Raw genomic sequence first — 20,424 nt, forward strand, 5'->3', positions numbered from 1 at the left:
TTCTCTAATTTTAACCAATCAGTATCTCCACATAGTGTTCTCACAGTGCCTTCTTGTTCTGTGTACGGTGACTGCATCAAATTGTCTAGATGTGCTGGCACCCCTAGATCTTCTAGGATTCTCCACATGTTGTCATGAGCAACAAATCAAAGACTTTCTTTTAGCCAATACAAGCAGGTATAGAAGTACTTTTGATATTCTTGAAATCTTTTCCATGATCCAACATACATTTGCAGTGGGATCACAAGGGCCATTACCCCATCTGGAGTCACCTTGAACATCTGGTACTTCCCTTTCAATGGACAGTGCCAGTTGTTGTTGTATAATCTTAAGGAATACCATGCTAACATGAGGGATGAAGGCAATTGTACAATACTTGGAGCAATCCATGAAGTGGCCTTTTTGGCAATGGAATGAACACTGATAATTTCCAATCCTGTGTTAGTTTCCCATATTTTCTGTCAGAAGCCTATGATCGTTATAGGCCTCAGCCATTTTGCAGGGATAGTATTAACACCTGGGGCCTTGTGGTTTGGCAGTTGGCTCACTGCCCACACACATTCTTCCTGAGGGATGGTTGATTTTATTTCTTCTTCTCTTTCCTCATCATCTGAGGTGGCTGAACATCTTTGTTGCTGCCATACAATTCTTCTCTATATTCTCACTAAAGTATGCCAGCATAAATAGCTCAATTTCAGTAGCTGGTCTCTACTCTGCCTTTTTAAAGCTGTATTGACTGGTGGATTCCGTGTTAGTAGGGGGGGGGGGAACATCTACCATCTACTTTCCCTAAGGTGGACTGATGCTATGATTGGGGACTAAGGTTGTGCAAAGAGGCAAGCTTTCCCAGATGGTTAGTCCCACATCTGATGCAAATACAGAGGTTCAGCATTTGTATGATTATGTCATTACACACATGCCATCATTTATTCCCCCCACTCCCCGCCTTTGTTCCCCACAGTCACCCATGTGTTCTATGACTAAATTTCTCAAAGGTTATTACAAAAATGCAATGTAATATGCAGGCATGAATAATATTTTACACACATAAAAACAACCTGAAGATTATGTCAGAAGATGGTTCATCTAGTTCAACGTTATGCCTCTAGCAATGACACAACACATAAATCTGGACAGCTTATCCGGAAGGTATAACAGGGCCTGCCAAATCTCCCATGCCATTCATTCTCACATCTGATCAAGTGATATTGCCTGTAGCAATGAAGGCTCAGTTATCATGGCTGTGCATTTATTTAATGTATAATGTGATCATAGCCTTCATTTGATTGGCTACGTTGGTTCACTGACATTCCTAGTGCTCAATGAACAAACATAGCCAAATAGTCAGGTTACCTATTAAGGAATCAGACAATTTGATTTTAATAAAACCACATAAGGTCTGAAAATGTTAAAACAGAAATGTTAAGACAGGTTAGAGGCAAAAGACCTCTGAGGTCCTATTGTTTATTCATAATAATATTGTTTGTTGCAGAATTTGGCAAATGCATTAACTGAATATTATATTGTTTAAAATAATAAAATAATTTCTTTAATCTATATTAACCAAACACACTGGTGCTGCTATGTAGTCATCAAAATTCACACAATTAAATACAACATAGTTGTAAAAATCCCATTAATTTTGCTCATCCTCCTAGGTCTAGATGTGTGATGGTGAACCTATGGCATGATGCCAAAGGTGGCACACAGAGCCCTCTCTTCTGGCAGGCACGCAGGCGCCCCAGGTCAGATCTCCATGGCTTTCTTTTGTGAGCTTCTGTTTCCCTGCTAACAACGAAACAGAAGCTCACAAAAGAAAAAAAGATCTTACCGCTTGCTGCACTCCCGGTGTTGGGATGCCCTGCCTCCCACCAGTCAGCTGGTCTTTGCGTCTCTGCTGTGCATGCATGCATGCCTACACATGTGTGTGGATGTCCACACATGCGCACTTCCGTGCATGTCTGTGCAGACACACATTTGCACATGTTCATGCATGTGCACGTTTGTGCATGTCCATGCAAGCATGCATTCATGCATGTTTGCACATGTGTGCATTCACGCATGTGCGTACCTTTCATGTGCGTACCATTACGCACCTTTCATGTGCGTACCCAGACACGCAGTTTGGGCACTCGGTGTCTAAAAGGTTCACATCTAGGTTATGCTTCATATCCTTTCCATTAAACCAATATTTCTCAACCTAAGCAACTTCAAGATCTGTGGACTTCAACTCTCAGAATTCTCCCGTCAGAACTTATGGGAATTCTGGGAATTGAGGTCCACACATTTTAAAGTTGCTCAGGTTTGTTTTGTTTTTTAGAAAAAGATCACATAACAATGTCGTCTTCTTGGATCAAGGGTTTCTGCCAATGTTCCCTCTAATTTTTTTTCAGTGTGAGCGGAAAAGTATAGTGTTTGAGCGGCACATTTTCATGCCTGAGCACCTGAATTTTTTTCACAGATGTCACCTAAGACAACAACAAAATCAGTATTATTTGAAACTCAAAGTTATGTTTATTCAAGGTACCCGCTTAATTAAAAGTGTTATATAATATCAGTATCACTTAACAACGGTCCTGCTTAGCAACCAAAATGTTGGCTCAGAAACTCTGGCATTGAAGCGTGCAAGTCTTAAAGCTGTCAAGTTACAAGACCCTCGCACCCCTAACCCTTTAGGAAAAAAACCCCAGGGGTCTTCAAACCTGACAGCTTTAAGCCTTGTGGACTTCAACTCCCAGAATTCCTCCTCCAGTCATGTTGCAGCAACGTCATCTACGTGGATCTGCTCCATCTTTGGTTTTTTCACAGGAGGCAGGGCTGCTGCTGAAGATGCCAACGAGCTCCCGCCGCCACTAGAATATGCATTTGTTTAGCATGACATAGAATAGTCTTTCAACCAGAAGTATGGAATAAAAGAGAGACTGATAAATATTAAAAAAAATAAAACCAAAAAGCAGCTATTTATTTGAGTTCTAGATAAACATTTAGTTCAGAAGAGATTAGAATAGAATAGAGAAAGAATAGAATATAGAGAATACAATAGAAATAGAATTGGAAGGGACCTTGGAGGTCTTCTAGTCCAACTCCCTGCTTAGGCAGGAAACCCTACACCACTTAAGACAAATGGCTATCCCACATCTTCTTAAAGACTTCCAGTGTTGGGGCATTCACAACTTCTGGAGGCAAGCTGTTCCGTTAATTGTTTTAACTGTTAGGAATTTTCTTCTTAGTTCTAGGTTTCTTCTCTCCTTGATTAGTTTCCACCCATTGCTTCTTGTCCTGCCCTCAGGTGCTTTGGAGAATAGCTTGACTCCCTCTTTTTTTGTGGCAACCCCTGAGATATTGGAAGACTGCTATCATGTCTCCCCAATTCCTTCTTTTCATTATACCCAGTTCTTGCAACCATTCTTCATATATTTTAGCCTCCAGTCCCCTAATCGTAGAATAGAATGACAGAAGGGACCTTGGAGGTCTTCTAGTCCAACCCCCTGCCTAGGCAGGAAACCCTACACTACTTAAGACAAACGGTTATCCAAAATCTTCTTTAAAACTTCCAGTGTTGGAGCATTCCCAACTTCTGGAGGCAAGTTGGTCCATTGGTTAATTGTTCTCACTGTCAGGAAATTTATCCTTAGTTCTAAGTTGCTTCTCTCCTTGATTAGTTTCCATCCATTGCTTCTTGTCCAGCCTTCAGGTGCCTTGGAGAATAGTTTGACTCCCTCTTCTTTGGAGCAACCCCTGAGATATTGGAAGACTGCTATCATGTCTCCCCTAGTCCTTCTTTTCATCAAACTGGACATACCCAGTTCCTACAACCGTTCTTTATATGTCAATATCATTTAGACAAAGTTGATCCCCTTATTCTCCACTCCAGAACCTTGGAGTTTGAAGTTCTTTGGTTCTCTTCTCCCACCCTCTGTGTTCCCACGAGGGGATTAGCATCACAGCTCAACTGCCCCCCTCCCACCCATAAAGACCAGGAGAGCATCGCTGCGCATAGCCAAATGCTACCATAGCAACTATGGCGTTGTCTGATGTCTTTCTTGCACACTAAGATGGACTGACGGGGTGAAGCATAGCTTGCATTGTCCCTAGTGCGGATTCTTTTCCCAGCCTTGGTCACTTTACGAGGGGTGGACTTCAGTTCCCAGAATTCTTCAGCCAGGGAAATTCTGGGAGCTGAAGTCCTCCGTCCCTCCCTTATTCCTGTTTCCTTTTCCTTCATTATATTCAATTGTTTCAATATTAAGTGTAATTCTTCCTTCCTAACATTTTTCCATTTTTTTCCTTATATTCTTTTCCATTTCAACATTGTCTTTGTTCCTTCCATTCTTCCTTCCTTCTTTCAATCCTTCCAATATTTTTTCCTTCATTCCCTTGTCTGTTTCAATATTAAGTACATTTCTTCCTTTCTTCCTATACTTTTTTCCATTTTCTTCCTTATATTCTTTTCCATTTCAACATTGTCTTCCTTTTTTCCTTCCTTCCTTCCTATACGTCTTTCCATTTTCTTCCTTATATTATCTTTTCTGTTTCAACAGTCTTTGTTTCTTCCTTCCTTCCTTCCTTCCTTCCCTTCCTTCCTATACTTCTTCTTTCATTCATTATATTTTCTTTTCCATTTCAATATTAAGTGTAATTCTTTGTTCCTCCTTCCTTCTTTCAATCCTTCCAATACTTTTTCCTTCATTCTCTTTTCCTTCAATATTAAGTGCAATTCCTTCCTTCCTTCCTTCCTTCCTAAGTTATTTCCATTTTCTTCCTTATATAATATTTTCTGTTTCAAGATAAAGTGCCTTCCTTCCTTCCCTCCCTCCCATCCCTTTCTTTATGTTTTCTTCATGTTTTCTTTTCTTTTTCCTCTGCTCTTTTTAAATCCCCCCCCCCTTCTTCTCCTCCTCTACATTTAGGTTGGATTAGTTTGTACAATGGTCATCAAACTTCTGAAGTAAAAATAAATAAATAAATCATATTTAAGAAGAAGAAGAAAAAGGAAGACGTTTTTAGTTAAGTCAAATGTTTTAATAAAAGTGTCATCTTTTAAGATTCGTCCAACACATCCAATTGTAACCTTAACAGTAAAGAATATCACCCCAGCTGCTAAAGGTTCAACCAGTCTGAGAACCATTGAAAAGACAACAGTGCAAAATCCAAAAGACACAACTTCCTCACCGCCATTGCTTTGGTACCAAATCTTTGAGGAAGGGGCTCCAGAAAGAAGGAGGAGGAGGAGGAGGAGGAGGAGGAGGAGGAGAAGGGAACTAAAGAGAGGCTTTTACCGGGTCTGCGCCCCACAGCCAGGACCGTCCTTGCGCCTCAAGCCGCGTTTCTTCCTGCAAAGCCCTTCGGGCAACCCGAGAGTTCCGTTTGACGCCAGAAGGGCTTTGCAGGAAGAAACGCGGCTTGAGGCGCAAGGACGGTCCTGGCTGTGGGGCGCAGACTCGGTAAAAGCGTCTCTTTGGTTCCCTCCTCCTCCCCCTCCTTCCACAGCCTGCATGACGCTGCCGCCCAGGCTGAGAGCTGCCGCTGAAACAAGTTTGGGGAGGTCCTTTGCGGGCAGCCAGTTCTAGCCGCCTGCAAAGGACTTCCCTACGTTTACTTTGAAAGAAATCTGTGCGGCAGTTAGAAACCTCTGCGCAGGGGTTTCTTGCCATGTGCGCGGCCGCGCAGCCACGCACCATAGAGGGAACAGTGGTTTCTGCTGTGGGAAGTTATCATCCAGCCCTCTCCCAGAAAAATGAAAAATGAAATATCCTCGGAAATATTGAAAAGGCAGAATATTTCTCTGGATATGAAAAGAAACATCAAATGCACATGCGTGAAAATGGGAAATGGCTGCCGAGCCTCATCGCTCCGGCTTACAGAAAAATAACAACGGAATAAACTTGGGGAGCAGGACCTCGGACATGATAAAGGAGGGGTCCCTGCAAGAGACCAGCATCTGGGCTATCTGGGGAGGTAACTACCTGGGGGGGGCTGCCTTCAGGCGGCTCCTGGACGGCGTTGCCTCCCTTGGCGGCTTCTTTGTACTTTTGGGCTGCAGCTGGCCGGCGGCGGCGGAGACAGCATTGCGCGGGCGGTGATGGTTTCAGCCTCGTTGCCCTGGGAGGCATTGGACTTGTGCTGAGCGGTGCCGGTGTGTCAGTTTGTGCCCCAAAGAGGGGGTGGGGAGCTCTACAGGAATGTCTGCTTGGACTGGGGGGCTGGTTTCCTGCCCCCACCGCAGTTCGTCTGACCCCCCCCTCCTTCCTTTTTGGCACGGCGTTCCTTCTACCTTGCCGCTGCTGCTGCAGGGCTCCACGCTGCCCTACTTTTCGCCTGCTTGGACTGTGACCCCGAGAGCTCGGCGACTGGCCTTCTGTTGTGGCCAGTGTCATCTGCTGCTACTACTGCCTCAGGAGCACTGCTCCAGACAGCGCCATTTTCTGGACCATCTTATTCCTGGCACCATTATTCTGGATAGGCAGCGCGCCTGGGGTTTAGACCCCCTCCAACGGCCGCCATTGCTGGCCCTGACTGGTGCCTTCTTCGCCTTCTTCTCGCCGGTTTGTCTTCTGAGCAGCTGGCACCCACCCACCCTTCCTGCAGCCGCAGACCCTGGGCTTTTGGACTTATGAACTAGTTCCATTTGTTCGACCAGCATCACCCCTCGCCGGGAGGGGAAATGAGGTCTACGGACATGGGAGTGGGCCGGAACATTACGGTCACAATGGGAAGGGGCAGGTACGGCAGGAACTTCAGGGCTAGCCATTACTGGGGAAGGAGGGTCCACTACGTTGCAGCGATCCCTCCTTCCGGCCCTGTTAGTTCCACTCCTGGGCCAGATGGCAAGAGTGGTCAGGGCCCTGGTCTCAGGCTGCTGTTTCTATGGGATTTTGGGGTTGAAATATATCATTTATCTTGGGCATCATAGACTATTGTTTTTAAATGTTGAGTTTTTAATCTTATGCCACCCAGAGTCATTTCTGTAAGATTGGCAGCCATATAGATTCTATACATATATACAGAGTAAATAAGTAAAATAAAATTATTTTAATTTTAATTTTTGAATATTAGCATTTTAATATTAGCATTTTCTTTAAATTCACCATTTTACTACAATCCTGAATTTATCAAGAAGTAAGTCTAGAAGGGCTTACTTTCAATTCTGTGTAAGTTTTGTGCGGGCACTTTTTCTGAATATTCAAAATAATGCATTACATCAGTTATCATTTTTCTCATACAATAAAAATGCTAAGTACAAAGTAAATATAAAACTTTTGCAGAGTACAGTTTGTTACAGTAAAGCATGGTAGATATTTGGCCTAAAGTTATGATGCAAACTGCTCTTACACTTCTTTGATAAAGTATTAGCAAATAACAGCACAGATGGCTTTGCCCTAAGATTAGGCCTCATATGCCAGACGTGATCAGGAAAACTGTCATTTTAAAAATAACTTTCAAACAAGTGCCAAGTGTTGAGTGATGCATATGTCTAATAAACAGCTAGAAACATAGCAATGCCCAGGGCTGGAACTTAGTCCTGGAAGTGAAATATGGCCATGGAATTATCACCTAGATTCAGCCAACAATGGCAGCATGCCATCACCATTTTTCTAAGTAACCAGGGATAAGCCTCCAATTTTGGGATGTATGGGTATGTGGAGAAAGAGAGAAAGAGATGAAAGAGAGATGGAGAGAAAGAGAGGCAGAAATCAAACATGTAAATATGTATGTACCAAAAATACCATCAAAGCTTATGTACATAGAATATTGCTAAAGAGTTGGTATTGAATGAAATTGATGTTTGTTAGTTTCAGCTTTTTATCTTGCTGTTCATATCAAAACTCTCCAAATGAATTTGCAAACAGTAATAATAACAAGAATGTGTAGATAAAAATGCCAGTTAATCTAAACATCTGGCTGACTGTGAGACAAACCACAGTAATAATAACTTGTGTGGTAATTGCTGCAATCTCACAGCATCCAGTTGAAAACAGGTTCTTTCCACTTGAGCAGAATGGCTCAACAGCAGAGAAACAAAATATCAGCTCCTAATTGACAAGATGATTTTGGAAAACTGCAAAAGAAGAAAGACCAACTTGAACATAGCTCGGATTTATTAAAGGAAGGCACTTGACTCCCTGCCTCATAATGGCATCTCTGCCCTCTCATGATGCCTGGAGGTTGTAGGATGTAGATGAGGGATAACAGACTTAAACTGCATCCTGGCAAGACTGAGGGGCTTTGGGTGCATGGAGCGTCAGGATCTGAATGTTTGTCATTTTTAGTTCTGGATGCGGTTGCACTACCCTGTTCAGATCTAGTTTGCAACCTAGAGGTTCTCCTGGACTCACCTTGTCCTGCTCAGAGACCAGGAGAGCTTTTCCACAGCTTCTGTTTATGCACCTGGAACATGACTTCATGGGCTCAGTTACTCAAGCCCTGGTGACCTTTCGCCTGGACTATTGCAATGTACTATCGTCTGGACTACAGTACATGGAGCTACCCTTGAAGTCTATTTGGATGCTTCAACTAGTGCATAGGCTAGGAACAGAAGCAGTCTTTGGGGCCCCTATAGTATATCTCTGGTCTGCAAACTTCACTGCCTACCAGTGTCCTTCCAATTGCAGTTCAAGATGTTGGTTATGACCCTTAAAGCCCTTGATGGCATAGATCCAGGCTACCTGATGAACTGCCTTGTTCTGTTTCACAAGTCTGAAACACAATCAATAGTGAGTGTTGAATTCTATCTAAGGAATTCTATTTTCTTCATTGCAATGCTCTAAAAATAATGAGATCATTTGTTTAAAGACCATTTGAAATAATTGAAAAATGTGACTTATGAGTAGTCCTTGCAGCAGGCCCATGGTCACATAAGCAAAATTCAGATGCTTGGCAACTGACATGTATTCACAATAGTTAAAACATTCCAGGGTCATGTGGTTGCCATTTACGAGGTTCCATGTTGGCTTCCAACAAGCAAAGTCAGTGGGGAAAATTCAGATTTGCTTAACAACTGCCTGATTCACTTAACTGCAGTGATTCACTTAACAATCATGGCAAAAATGGTTATAAAATCAGGTTCAACTGATTTTTAACTGCCATGCATTAATAACAACAAAAATCTGGTCTAAATTGTGGTTGTAAGTCGAGGACTATCTATACTATAGTCCCATCCTCATCGAAATAAGGTATGAGATTGAGTGGTGGCTACTCAGTTAGAGATACTCAGCTTTAACTAATTGAACAATCATTGCAAGGACTGTCTCTTTCTCTAGGCTTTTTCTTCTTGTTGTATATTAAATGTTGTTTAGTTAAACATTTTTGTAGAGATTTTACTTTTAATGACTGGAATGCATCTTCCTATAAGTTTATTTATATTACACATTATCTTGAACTTGTGAGATTCACCAGCTTAGAGAAGTCCAAGCAGAGTTCTAAAATTATAGAATTTAATAATAAAATCACCCAATTCATAGGACAGTGTCCTGACTAATAAATATTTTTCCATTGAGTAAAAAGGTAAGTATGAGCAAACAAAAAGGAAAAAAAACTAATGACTTCACCTATAAAAGTTTTCATTCTTATGACAGGCAGGAAGTTGCAACAAGCACATCAGAGAGCTAGGGATTGTTGATACATCTGTTTTCTTGCCTGTCATATACTTTATTTAACCAACTGAAAGTAAATATCAATTCTTTAAAAATAAATGTCAGCTCCAGTCAGAACTGAAGAAGCTTATTGGATGAGAAGAGAAATGTCTTCAAGGAAAAACAAAAAACGTTGCCTTAGTTATCAAGTTGCCTCTTAATAAAGCACTTTTGGGTTAATTCTTAATAGCACCATTTTTTTCTAACTACTTCAATTTGAATGGCAAACAACTAGAAAATATACAAGAGGTTACTTTAATTAAGACACAGCGCTACTAATAAAGCCTTCATTTTCTCTTAAAATGCAAGTGCTCATACTATGTTATGATGATCATACAACATTTGTAAGCTGTTACCTATTTGAATAGTTTTTTGACCCTGAAGTTTTATTTGGAGAAGGCTATCCTAAGACAGGTGAGCCTTTTTTTACCACTTCTCATTTAGTGACTGTTTAAATTTACGATGGTACTGAATGAATAATACTGATGACCACTTCTCAAAGTGGTCGCACTGACAGAGTTGCAATCCAGACACTCACAGCTTGTCTTTACAACATTGGCGTGTCCTGCAGTTACATGATCACTATTTGCAACTTCTTTGCCAGCTTCCTACAAGCAGAGCCAATGAGGAAGCCAGCAGGAGACTGTCAAGAATGACCAGGTGACATTCTCATGTAACTACTTGTGGTGATTCCCTTAACAATAGCAACTGTTGTGCAGGCATTAAATTGTGCTCGATGACCACATTGCTTACCAAAGAAAATTCCAGTGCCAATTGTTGTTGTCAAATGAGGATTGTCTGAAATATTTTTGTTCAGTATTTCCTTGTGTCATAAAGTAGCTTACAATGGTAAAAACTTTTGCAAATATATATATATATAATCCAAACATTTATAAACTTTAGGATCTAAAATCGCCAGGCAGCTATTTGTAAAATAAAAAGGTTGAAATTGAATTCCGCTTATGCTGACTATATGGACACAACCATGCAAGAAAGAAAAGATATAAATGCAACTCTGAAGAATTAAAAAAAAATCAACTCAGGGAAAAGCTTAAAAGAAGAAATCAATCTTCAGAGTGCATATATTTTGGGGATCATGCAGCGATTCTCACTAGGCTAAGGAGGGTACTTAGAAGGAGAAAGGAATAACCGTAGATTTGTTATGCACAAAACGTAATACTGAATGCCATTTATTTTACAGCATCTTGTGATTTCCATGTTGGAATGAAAGCTTTAAAGAATGATAAGAACAACTTCCATTCACTAGTGACTTTCACACACCAGTTTTGCCAAAGACAGAGTTGTACATCTGTGGAAACGTTGCTGGCAACTGTCAAAATCTTCCTCCTTTCCCCCTTTCCCCACCCCCTTCCATACCAAACACAAGAATGTGGTTCTCTCACTCTTGTAGGCTGTCACCTGTCTAAATTTGTCCTTGTGTCAGAGGCATATATGGAGAAAGTGAGTCTGGCAGCCAATTGCATTCTGCTTCTAAAATAAACTCTGCTCCTTTTGCTCTCCATTAAAACAATGTCCTCCAGGGAAAGAGTTTTCAAAGGAGATTTGATCTTGCCAGCTTTGGAATTATTTTGAGCGACCTAACCCGGAAGCACCCTGATTCTGAGCTTATGAGCCTTGCAATTGCCAGGAGATGAGCGCCACTCTGAATTATAAGTCTTTTTCTAAAGAGCAGCAAACTATGGATAACTTGGAGAAGCAGCTTATTTGTCCCATCTGTTTAGAAATGTTTACTAAACCAGTGGTTATCCTTCCATGCCAGCACAACCTCTGTAGAAAATGTGCCAGCGATATCTTCCAGGTATGTTGATTTAAACATTGAAGCCTCCAATTAACCTTATATCTAGTTTAGTGATGTCATACTACAAAATCGGGAGACTTTTACAGTGATGGTTTAATTACCAGGATTTTATTTAAATAAGGAAAAAATTAATTAGAGAGAAAGTTGTTTGTTATTTATCTTATGTGTGATTTTGGATCCCTTGCATTTGGAAATGTCCCTTTTATTTATATGAACTGAACTGTTACTTCAAGTATTTAGAGCTATTAACACATAAACTCATTCCTGTTGTTCCTCAACACCTCTAAAAATGGCAAATTTCTCTTAGCTTACTTTGTCATATTATTAGCTTCCAAGCATTGAACAAAATGATACTGAAACTTATTTATCTTTTTTTCTACTTTTTCGAGATTTGGCCTCATGTGAAGTCCACTAATACCATAACAGTGACTACATTAAAACATTAGATCATACCTTAAGTAGATGGTGTGATAGGTATCTTGTGATGTACAGAATGATTGAGAAATAATATACAATTTACAACTTTGTTTTACTGCTTGGCAAGAACAGGCCTCCAATCCATATCTTCCAACCAGAGGAGGTACCACTGTGGCTTCAGGAGGTCGATTTCGCTGCCCTTCCTGTAGACATGAGGTAATTCTTGACAGGCATGGAGTGTATGGCCTTCAAAGAAACCTGCTGGTGGAAAATATAATTGATATATACAAACAGGAATCTTCCAGGTAATTAACATTTTTTATCTTTGAAAGATCATTTAACAATCCCATTTAATTTAGTGATGTTTGCCTTTGAAATGCATGGAATTAGACTTCTCAAGAGTTAAAAGCAGAGAATTCTGGAAAATTCAGGCTTGGGAGTTGTAATATTAAGCAGTTATGAAGGGAAAATTGTAATAAGTATGAACAGCAGTCTTCATCAGGTCTTTCTAACTGTCCAAGAAATAATTCTAGACACTAAGTTTTGCTTGCTATCATTATGTGTCCTATAGGCAGAGGTGGTATTCAGCAGGTTCTGATCAGTTCTGGAGAGCTGATAGTGGAAATTTTCAGAATTTCAGAGAACTGGCAAATACCACCTCTGACTGGCCCTGGCACCATCTATTCTCTGCCTCCCAAGTCCCAGGTGATCCGGAGGGAATGGGGATTTTGCAGTAATCTTCCCCTGGAGTGGGGAGGGAATGGAAATTTTACAGTATCCTTCTCCTGCCACGCCCACAAAGCCACGCCATGTCCACCAAGCCACGCCCACAGAACCGGTAGTAAAAAAAATTAATCCCACCACTGCCTTTAGGCCTATCGTGCCCAGCACTACTTTTTAGAGGGTCCTTTTAAAAAGCTAAAAATTAATAGCAGCAAAAAGAGGCCTAATACCTCCTTCTGTGCTCTTCTTTATTCCATTGGTTGGCATCTATCTCTCCCCACAAATCATTTATGTTTGGGCTACAAGCCTATCTCTTGTGTTGATCAAGAAGCTTAAAATACATAGAGTACAATACTTGTGCCAAATTGTCACAAATAGAAAATACCCTAAATATATCTGTGAAGGTTAGCAACTTTAGGAAGGGGCTCCTCAAACCTGTCCATAGAACTGTGGTATATGATTCCATGTGAAACATGTCTCGTTTCTCTACAAATGGAACGTTTGCTATATCACTAGACTTTTAGGTCCAGATCAAGACTATTAGACAGCAATAACATTTTGATAACTGTAATATTAATGCTTGGAATTATACTATATTACTGTATAGGAATTTTAAAAGACAGTGTGCAGACATTAGGCATTGAGGGAAGGGAGGGGAAAGGAGGGTGGAACTAAGACTTAAGGATGTTGTCTCCTTGTTCAACAGCTACATAAAGATCATTAGTTTTGATATTAGTCTTCTATATGAGTCTTCACTTTATTTTGCTGTATTATTGGCCTGGGTCTCAGTCTGTAAAGAACTTAAGGTTGCTTTACTTCAAACATTTTAACCAGGGTAGTTTGATATCTATTCCTTGAGTTTATGATCAAGTAAAATTCCTTATGCTCAGGTATGATTTAAAAAATGGTTCCATATATGAATGGCATGTATCAAATAAGACTGTGCTATCTAAGACAATTATGTCTAATAGAGTCTGTATAGCAAGAAGATATGGTGGAATGTAGTCTGGATTCCCAGGAGAGAGGGGTTGAGAGAAAGAAAGCTAAGGCAGCTCCGCCCCAGCAATTCTCAAAGTATATCTTTAATTATGCGAGTAGTTGCTTTGGCTTGGCAAAGTTTCTGTCTGTAGATGAGGAACAATAAAGGAAACTGATTAGAACAAACCTGGGCATTTTACGGCCAAGGACTACATCTGCCAGTTGGTAATGGCTCAGGGAGATTGGCACTGACCATATATTAATGTATTCTTTGCATTCTACTACTAATCTGACAGAAAGATTGTGAGGTCTGATTGGTTTATGACATCTCATATCTTTGTCTGAATTTGAACTTCTTCCCCTGTTGAAACTGAAATAACTGATTTGTGATTGGTGGGGAATAAGATGGAACCAGGGATGGATTGCTGGGGGTCTGCAGGGGTTCAGGAGAGCCTCTAGCTAAGATTCTGTGCAGTTCGGAGAACCCTCAAATTCCACTCCTGGCTGGCCCTGCCCACCCACCCCTCCCAGGTGTCCCCATATGGTCTGTTTTAGACTCAGGTAAGTGCACGGAGGGCACGGAGGCTCAGGAAGGGTGAAAAACAGGCCTACTGGAAGTTTGGGAAGGCCAGAAACGGGCCTCCAGAGGGTCTCCGGAGCCTGGGAAGGCCATTTTTGCTCTCCCAGAGGCTCAAGGGGAGGGCAAAAATGCCCCCCGCCATGGTTCAGGAAGCTAGCTAGGCCATACCCACAATGGCCACTCCCACCCAGCAACTGGGCAGAGAACCCATTGCTAAAATGAAGGGAACAGGTTCAGGGGCGTGGCAGGCCTGGGTCATTGCCGGTTCTGCAACCCAGGCCTGAATTCCACTACCTGTTTGGCTAAACCAGGAGCAACCCATCTCTGACAGACATGCATGCAAGTTGTCACAGATTCAGTTCCTAACATCTTCATTGAAAAGATCAGTTGAATAAAAATGTTTAGTGGTGATTAACCAGGAGACTGTGAGCTGTAGACCTTTCTTAGACATGAAAGGTGGCTGGGTGATATTGGGCTTCTCTCTCTCTCTCTCTCTCATCCCAACACACCTCAGATGATTGTTGTTATGGGACAAATAGGAGGAGGAAGGAATATTATATATGATTGTCAGTTATTATTAATGTAACAAAAGCAGAATAAATACCTAGTAAATAAATAAAATAATGCCCCTCCCCATGAACCCAGAGAGCTGCTATCAGTCTCATAGTTACCTTCCAAACAGAGCATAAATATTCTTATCTGCCTCTTTGATTTGATCTTTAGTTTTTAAATTGTTTTTGTTTGGATTTGCTTTTTTTCTCCTAAATTAATTCCATTCACAGGCCTGAAAGAAAAACTGAGCAGCCAGTGTGTGAAGAACATGAAGATGAGAAAATTAATATTTATTGCCTGAATTGTGAAGTGCCCACCTGTTCCATGTGCAAAGTTTTTGGTGCTCATAAAGATTGTCAGGTTGCTCCCCTCTCAAATGTGTACCAAAGGCAGAAGGTAAAAAAACAAACAAAATATTTCTTTTTTTAATGGTTTCTCATTTAGAAAATTAATAACTCTCCTGTTTATAAAATTAAGTTATAAGAATGCATTACTGAAAGTACATCATTATTTTCTGCTGAAGTTATCTTGTTTAGATCTTAGGTCCTTGAAGGATTTTTTTAAAAATCTACTCAATCTGTTGCTCCAGCTGGCAGGCACACTATTACCATTAATGTGAAATATTTGAGCCTATGCTGCCATTCCAAATATGGCGCCTTTAAGAGGTAATAGACTGAAACTTTCAATATCACAAATAATCATAATGGGGGGAAAATGAAGTTTTGTTTGAGGAATTTCTAAACTAATTCAAATTTTTGCCAGAACAACCACTGGATGTTATTGGTGTACAGATATCCCATGCCATATAATCAATCCAAATGTTTACTGGAGAAATGTTTTAATTTCATGGCTTCTAAATTGGTCTGGTATCATTGAAGCATTTCTTTATGTTTTCCACATAGTTACCATCATGTATTGAGTATCCTTATAATAAATATCTAATTTCTTCCACCTTTGTTCCCTATGAAATGAAACTCTTTACGTCAATTTCATTTCCATATTTAATGCAACTCACCACAAGCATCAATTCTTAACCCTTACCAGATTGATGAAATATGTATCACAAGGTCATGAAGGAGACCTTTACACACCCTTTTTATGTTTGTATTGCAATATCACATATACAAATACTGTACATAATGGACAGCATCACAATGTTATGCCATACATTTTACCATTTCCCCCAATTACACATTCCTTCCAATGGATGCCTATACAGCCCAACACAAAATATCTTCTGGAGGGTTTTTTCAGATGGCCAAAATCTGCAATATAGTGGGCACAACATTGCAATTAAAGCTTACCACATTTGCAGCAGCATTGAATTTGTATACAAAAAGGGTGGGGCTTCTACCACAACACCACATCCACCATCATACCCCAAAGATGCACACAACTCCATATCAGTGGGTTTCCATGACATTTCAGACTAACATAGTCTGTATTAGTGGAACTGCTTTTTATCTTTTCACAGTGTTCCTAAATGTGACAGGAAAGGAGTATAAATAGTAGATTGCAAATGTTTTAAATTTTTCACTGATAGCCTCAGGCGATAGCGATATACATGTACTCTCTCAGTCTTCATCATTGAAGTCTGGGTGCCACAGGGCAAGCTGAAACACTTGTTTCACTCACTCCCAATCAGTTGCTGTTGACCACAGTCTTTCTAATTATATTCGATTATATTTTTTTTACTCTGAAATATTACTAGTCTGAATCTAGCATTTTTTTAAAAAAGTTATATCCAAATATCTTCAGTCTTTGATTTCAGATTCTGGCTTTTATTCTGAAGATGCCTCTATCTGCAGACCAATATATTTCTGTCTGTCTGCCTGTTATTGTTTTTTAGTTATTAAGATTTTTTTAAATTTTGCTAATAATTTCTTGGACATGGAATAGAAAAGTTCAGTGATGCTCCCAGACTCCTTTACTGCCATCTGTTAAAGGTCTATTTATTTTTAACACAGCATTCATGAAACAGCTGTTTATAGGGAATATCCTCATGAGAAATGCAACACAATTTCTTGAAAGCCTTGCTGAGACTGCCATGATACAGAGCCAGTTTATAAGCAGAGCTTTTGGAAGAAGCCCATTATTATATTTGTCAATATTAAAGCTGAGTACAAGTTTATCAGGTTGAAAAAAAGCCTGTGGTTTTTTTCAACCCGGTAAACATTATGTTCTCCTATTCTGATATAACACATGAAAAATAGTGCTTAGAAAAAGTGTCTAAATAGAAAGTGTTTTAACTGTGCATAGCAATCACTAGATTCCCTTCCTCAGATGACGAGAAATATCACTACATTGTTAATATATAGAAGCTATTGTTATTGTATGTTTATAGCAGTGGTGCTATTCAGCCGGTTCTATCCAGTTCGGGCCAACCGGTAGTGTTGGCGGCGGGAGGCTCTGCCCTCCTGCCCGTACGTCATCACATCCCATTTTTGACACTCTGTGCATGCAGGCGCGCTCACATTTGTGAACTGGTAGTGAAGGTAAATTGATTTCACCCCTCGTTTATAGTAAAATTTACTGTTGTATGTTTGTTCCCAAAATCACAAGAAACAATATGAAAAGATCAGAGGATAGAATACTTAATATGAAACAGTCTAAAATATTTTTAGTGGGAGAATAAAATCATGCAAATCGGATTTCAATATGAAAAGAAAAAACCTAAGTTAAATAAATTGTTATAATAACTTCATCTTTTGGGGGGGGGGAGGAAAGTATTATATTCAGCCATTTTATTTATGAAGAATTTTATAAACTAGGTTGTATCTCCTTAATAACTAAATAAAATATACACTTTTTCAGTACCCTTTTAGGAAAGTTTTAATGATTATAAAAAATTAAATTGCTACAATGCTTTATATCTTCTCAAAGTATATGTTCATTTTATATCACAGTCTGAACTTAGTGATGGAATCGCTGTGCTTGTGGGAAGTAATGACAGAATACAAGGAATTGTAACACAGCTGGAGGAAACCTGCAGAACAGTTGAAGTAAGCAAACACTATTTTGATATCATTAAACCAAATTACTATTATTATAATCTCCACAACAATTTGAAGTCATAGCTGCCAGTTCTTTTAACTGATGTTGGCTTTCATATGCATCAAGTTCTCCCCAAGAACCTAGGGTATTGTAATGTACTATATAATAATATATTTACAGTATTTACAGGTAATAAGTGGTTTGTGACTGTACAGCTTAAAAGCAGTATTTTGGTTTTTTGTTCCAATGTGGTTATCCATATGGTGTGTAGGTGAGGAATTCCACAGTTTTAGATGCAATGGCTCAATGCTAAAACGCTGAGCTTCAAAAGGTCAGCTGGTCAGCGGTTCAAGTACCTAGTGCTGCATAACAGAGTGAGCTCTTGTTACTTGTCCCAGCTTCTGCCAATCTAGCAGTTCGAAAGCATGTAAAAATGCAAGTAGAAAAATTAGGAATTACCTTTGGTGGGAAGGTAACAGCACTCCATGCGTCTTCGGCGTTTAGTCATGCCGGCCACATGACCATGGAGACATCTTCAGACAGTGCTGGCTCTTCAGCTTTGAAACAGAGATGAGCACTTCCCCTAGAGTTGGGAACGACTAGCACATATGTGTGAGAGGAACCTTTACAGTTTTAGGTTGCATGGGTCTTTCTTTCTAAAAAAGAGTTCTTACTGCTCAAGACCCACTCTACGCAACTTCCACAAATGTTGTCTAAAGGCACCAGCCTTCTGGAACCAGTAGACATTTTTGGAATTTTTAGGTAGGTGTTTGCTGCATTAGTAAGCCAGGCCAGGAAATCAATTCCCCAGGAAGGCTAAAACTACTTTTATAGAAAACCTTGCAAGTTAAGATTTTGCTGTACCTTCTCCCCCTCCTTATATTTCAATGAATCAAGACAATCTCTGATTCAGTGAAAACATTCTCTTGTTTCTTGAGACTTGAAAAATGTCTCAACTCCTTTTGCTGACCTGAAACACTAAGATCCATGAACCCATCTTCCTTGTTCTCTATAATGCAGCATGTGCTCTCACGAAAAGCTAGCAAGTATGGGGATTTGCAAGCTTCTGCTGCTTTCATCATAATGACAAAAGCAGCGCTGCTTTGCAAAGGCCCTTCTGGATGTGAAAGTGGCATCAGAACCTGTTTTTCTCAAACTGACCACTTGCCCTGTAAGCCAACAGACCCCATTGCTTTCAAAGGGATTGTCCCACTTCCCAGTCACAAAATAGCTGACATGGAGGAGATAACCAGTTACAGGGTATGTTAAAAAGAATGCTAATTGACACCCATTTAGTATTCCCCATTGTCTTGTTTCACTTCCAATCTCTAGGTTTTTGGGTAAACAGACCAAGCACCAGATTGCAACCACCTGTAATTGGGGGTTGCTGTTGTTGTTATTTTGCTAAAAATGCCTTGAGTATCTTGAAAATATTCTTGTTTTCTTGTTTTCAAGAACGTAAAAAAAACATTTATGGAAATTTTATCCCCAAATGAAAGATTTAAAGGGAAAAAAATGAGGTAAAGAATGTTTACATCTCAATATGTCATTCTAATTTGCAAAAAATCAATCACAGCCTTTTCCGTAATCATAACGTACGAGAGGAAATAATATAGTAAACATGGTTCAAAATTGCTGAAATTTCTGAGCCAAGGAATGTACAAAAATATTAGCACTTAAAAGTTAAGACCTCACATATTGCAAGTATGCATAAAGGAAGTTTACATATTGCAAAGATGAAATGTGTTGGTATCAGGAGTTTGCAGACCATAGCAAGCCTTTCAAGTACCTTCACGGTAAGAATTAAACTCTCTCCAAAGGAGAGATACTGTAATATTGAAGTTTTAGCAACTTAGGACTCTTCCTTACAGTCAAGGTTAATCCCCAAGATGGCAGAAGCCTATTTGGACATAAATCTCTAGTGACATAAAAATTGCTACACCCAGTGATGATCCTTACTACCATAGAAGCAATGCCAACAAATTGTCTTCTCTATTTACAGTGTACCAAGCATATTAAAGATGGACCTTGCCATATTTCACTGGCTTTGTTTTTCTTTCTTCCTACCCAATGTCAGTAGCTGGCAGGAAAACATTCATCATTCATTTTCCTTAACATGGAATAGAATGTGGTGGGAAGAAAAGAAAGACAAGTTTTAACAGATGGCTAGACTGCTAGGTTTAGCCATCTGCCTAAACATGGTCTGACTTTCTGCAAGTGCTTTCTGTAGCTGTGTTCAAAGCAGCCCAATTCCCTGTTGATATTAAGAAGAGCACTAAGTAACCCAAGCAAAGATGACATTGTGATGGGAGTTGTGTTGGAAAGCAGCAGAGAGAGAACCAGGTCTACCTCTACCATTCACCCTGTAGCCCCTGCTATGGCACCACCACTATTAGCTGTTTTTCAAGGTGACTTATGTTTCAGAGACGAGGTGCAGTTAGCGAAAACTCAATTTGAAAGAAGTGGATTGTTCCTCTGCTCAAAGCATAATAGCTCTGGAAGACAATGCCCAGGAATGGGATGGGAGGCCTAACAGGTGAATCTAAATAACCAATAGCTGTTGGGCTGATCCACCTTTTAGGAATCACCAAATTGCACTATTGATAGCATGGTAATAGAAATGCATAAAGTTTTACTCACTGCAAAACCTGTGTCAGAATAAGGCAAAAAAAAAGCACTGATAGACCTAAGGAGATTTAATGCCACTTCAAATGTGATCTAAGAATCAA

At 40.0% G+C, this 20,424-nt stretch overlaps 1 protein-coding gene across 1 annotated transcript in view; it reads left to right on the plus strand.

Annotated features, from left to right (window-relative positions):
- The first annotated feature begins 11,283 nt into the window (after window positions 1-11,283).
- The window catches only part of TRIM55 (tripartite motif containing 55), a 47,209-nt gene continuing 38,068 nt past the window's right edge, over window positions 11,284-20,424 (plus strand). Inside the window, exons 1-4 of the mRNA XM_032223122.1 lie at window positions 11,284-11,451; window positions 12,001-12,173; window positions 14,932-15,097; window positions 17,608-17,703. Coding sequence (XP_032079013.1) covers window positions 11,284-11,451; window positions 12,001-12,173; window positions 14,932-15,097; window positions 17,608-17,703 — 603 coding nt within the window. The remainder of the gene's footprint in view (window positions 11,452-12,000; window positions 12,174-14,931; window positions 15,098-17,607; window positions 17,704-20,424) is intronic.

Source organism: Thamnophis elegans, chromosome 8, assembly GCF_009769535.1.
Source record: "Thamnophis elegans isolate rThaEle1 chromosome 8, rThaEle1.pri, whole genome shotgun sequence".
Lineage (NCBI taxonomy): Eukaryota > Metazoa > Chordata > Lepidosauria > Squamata > Colubridae > Thamnophis > Thamnophis elegans.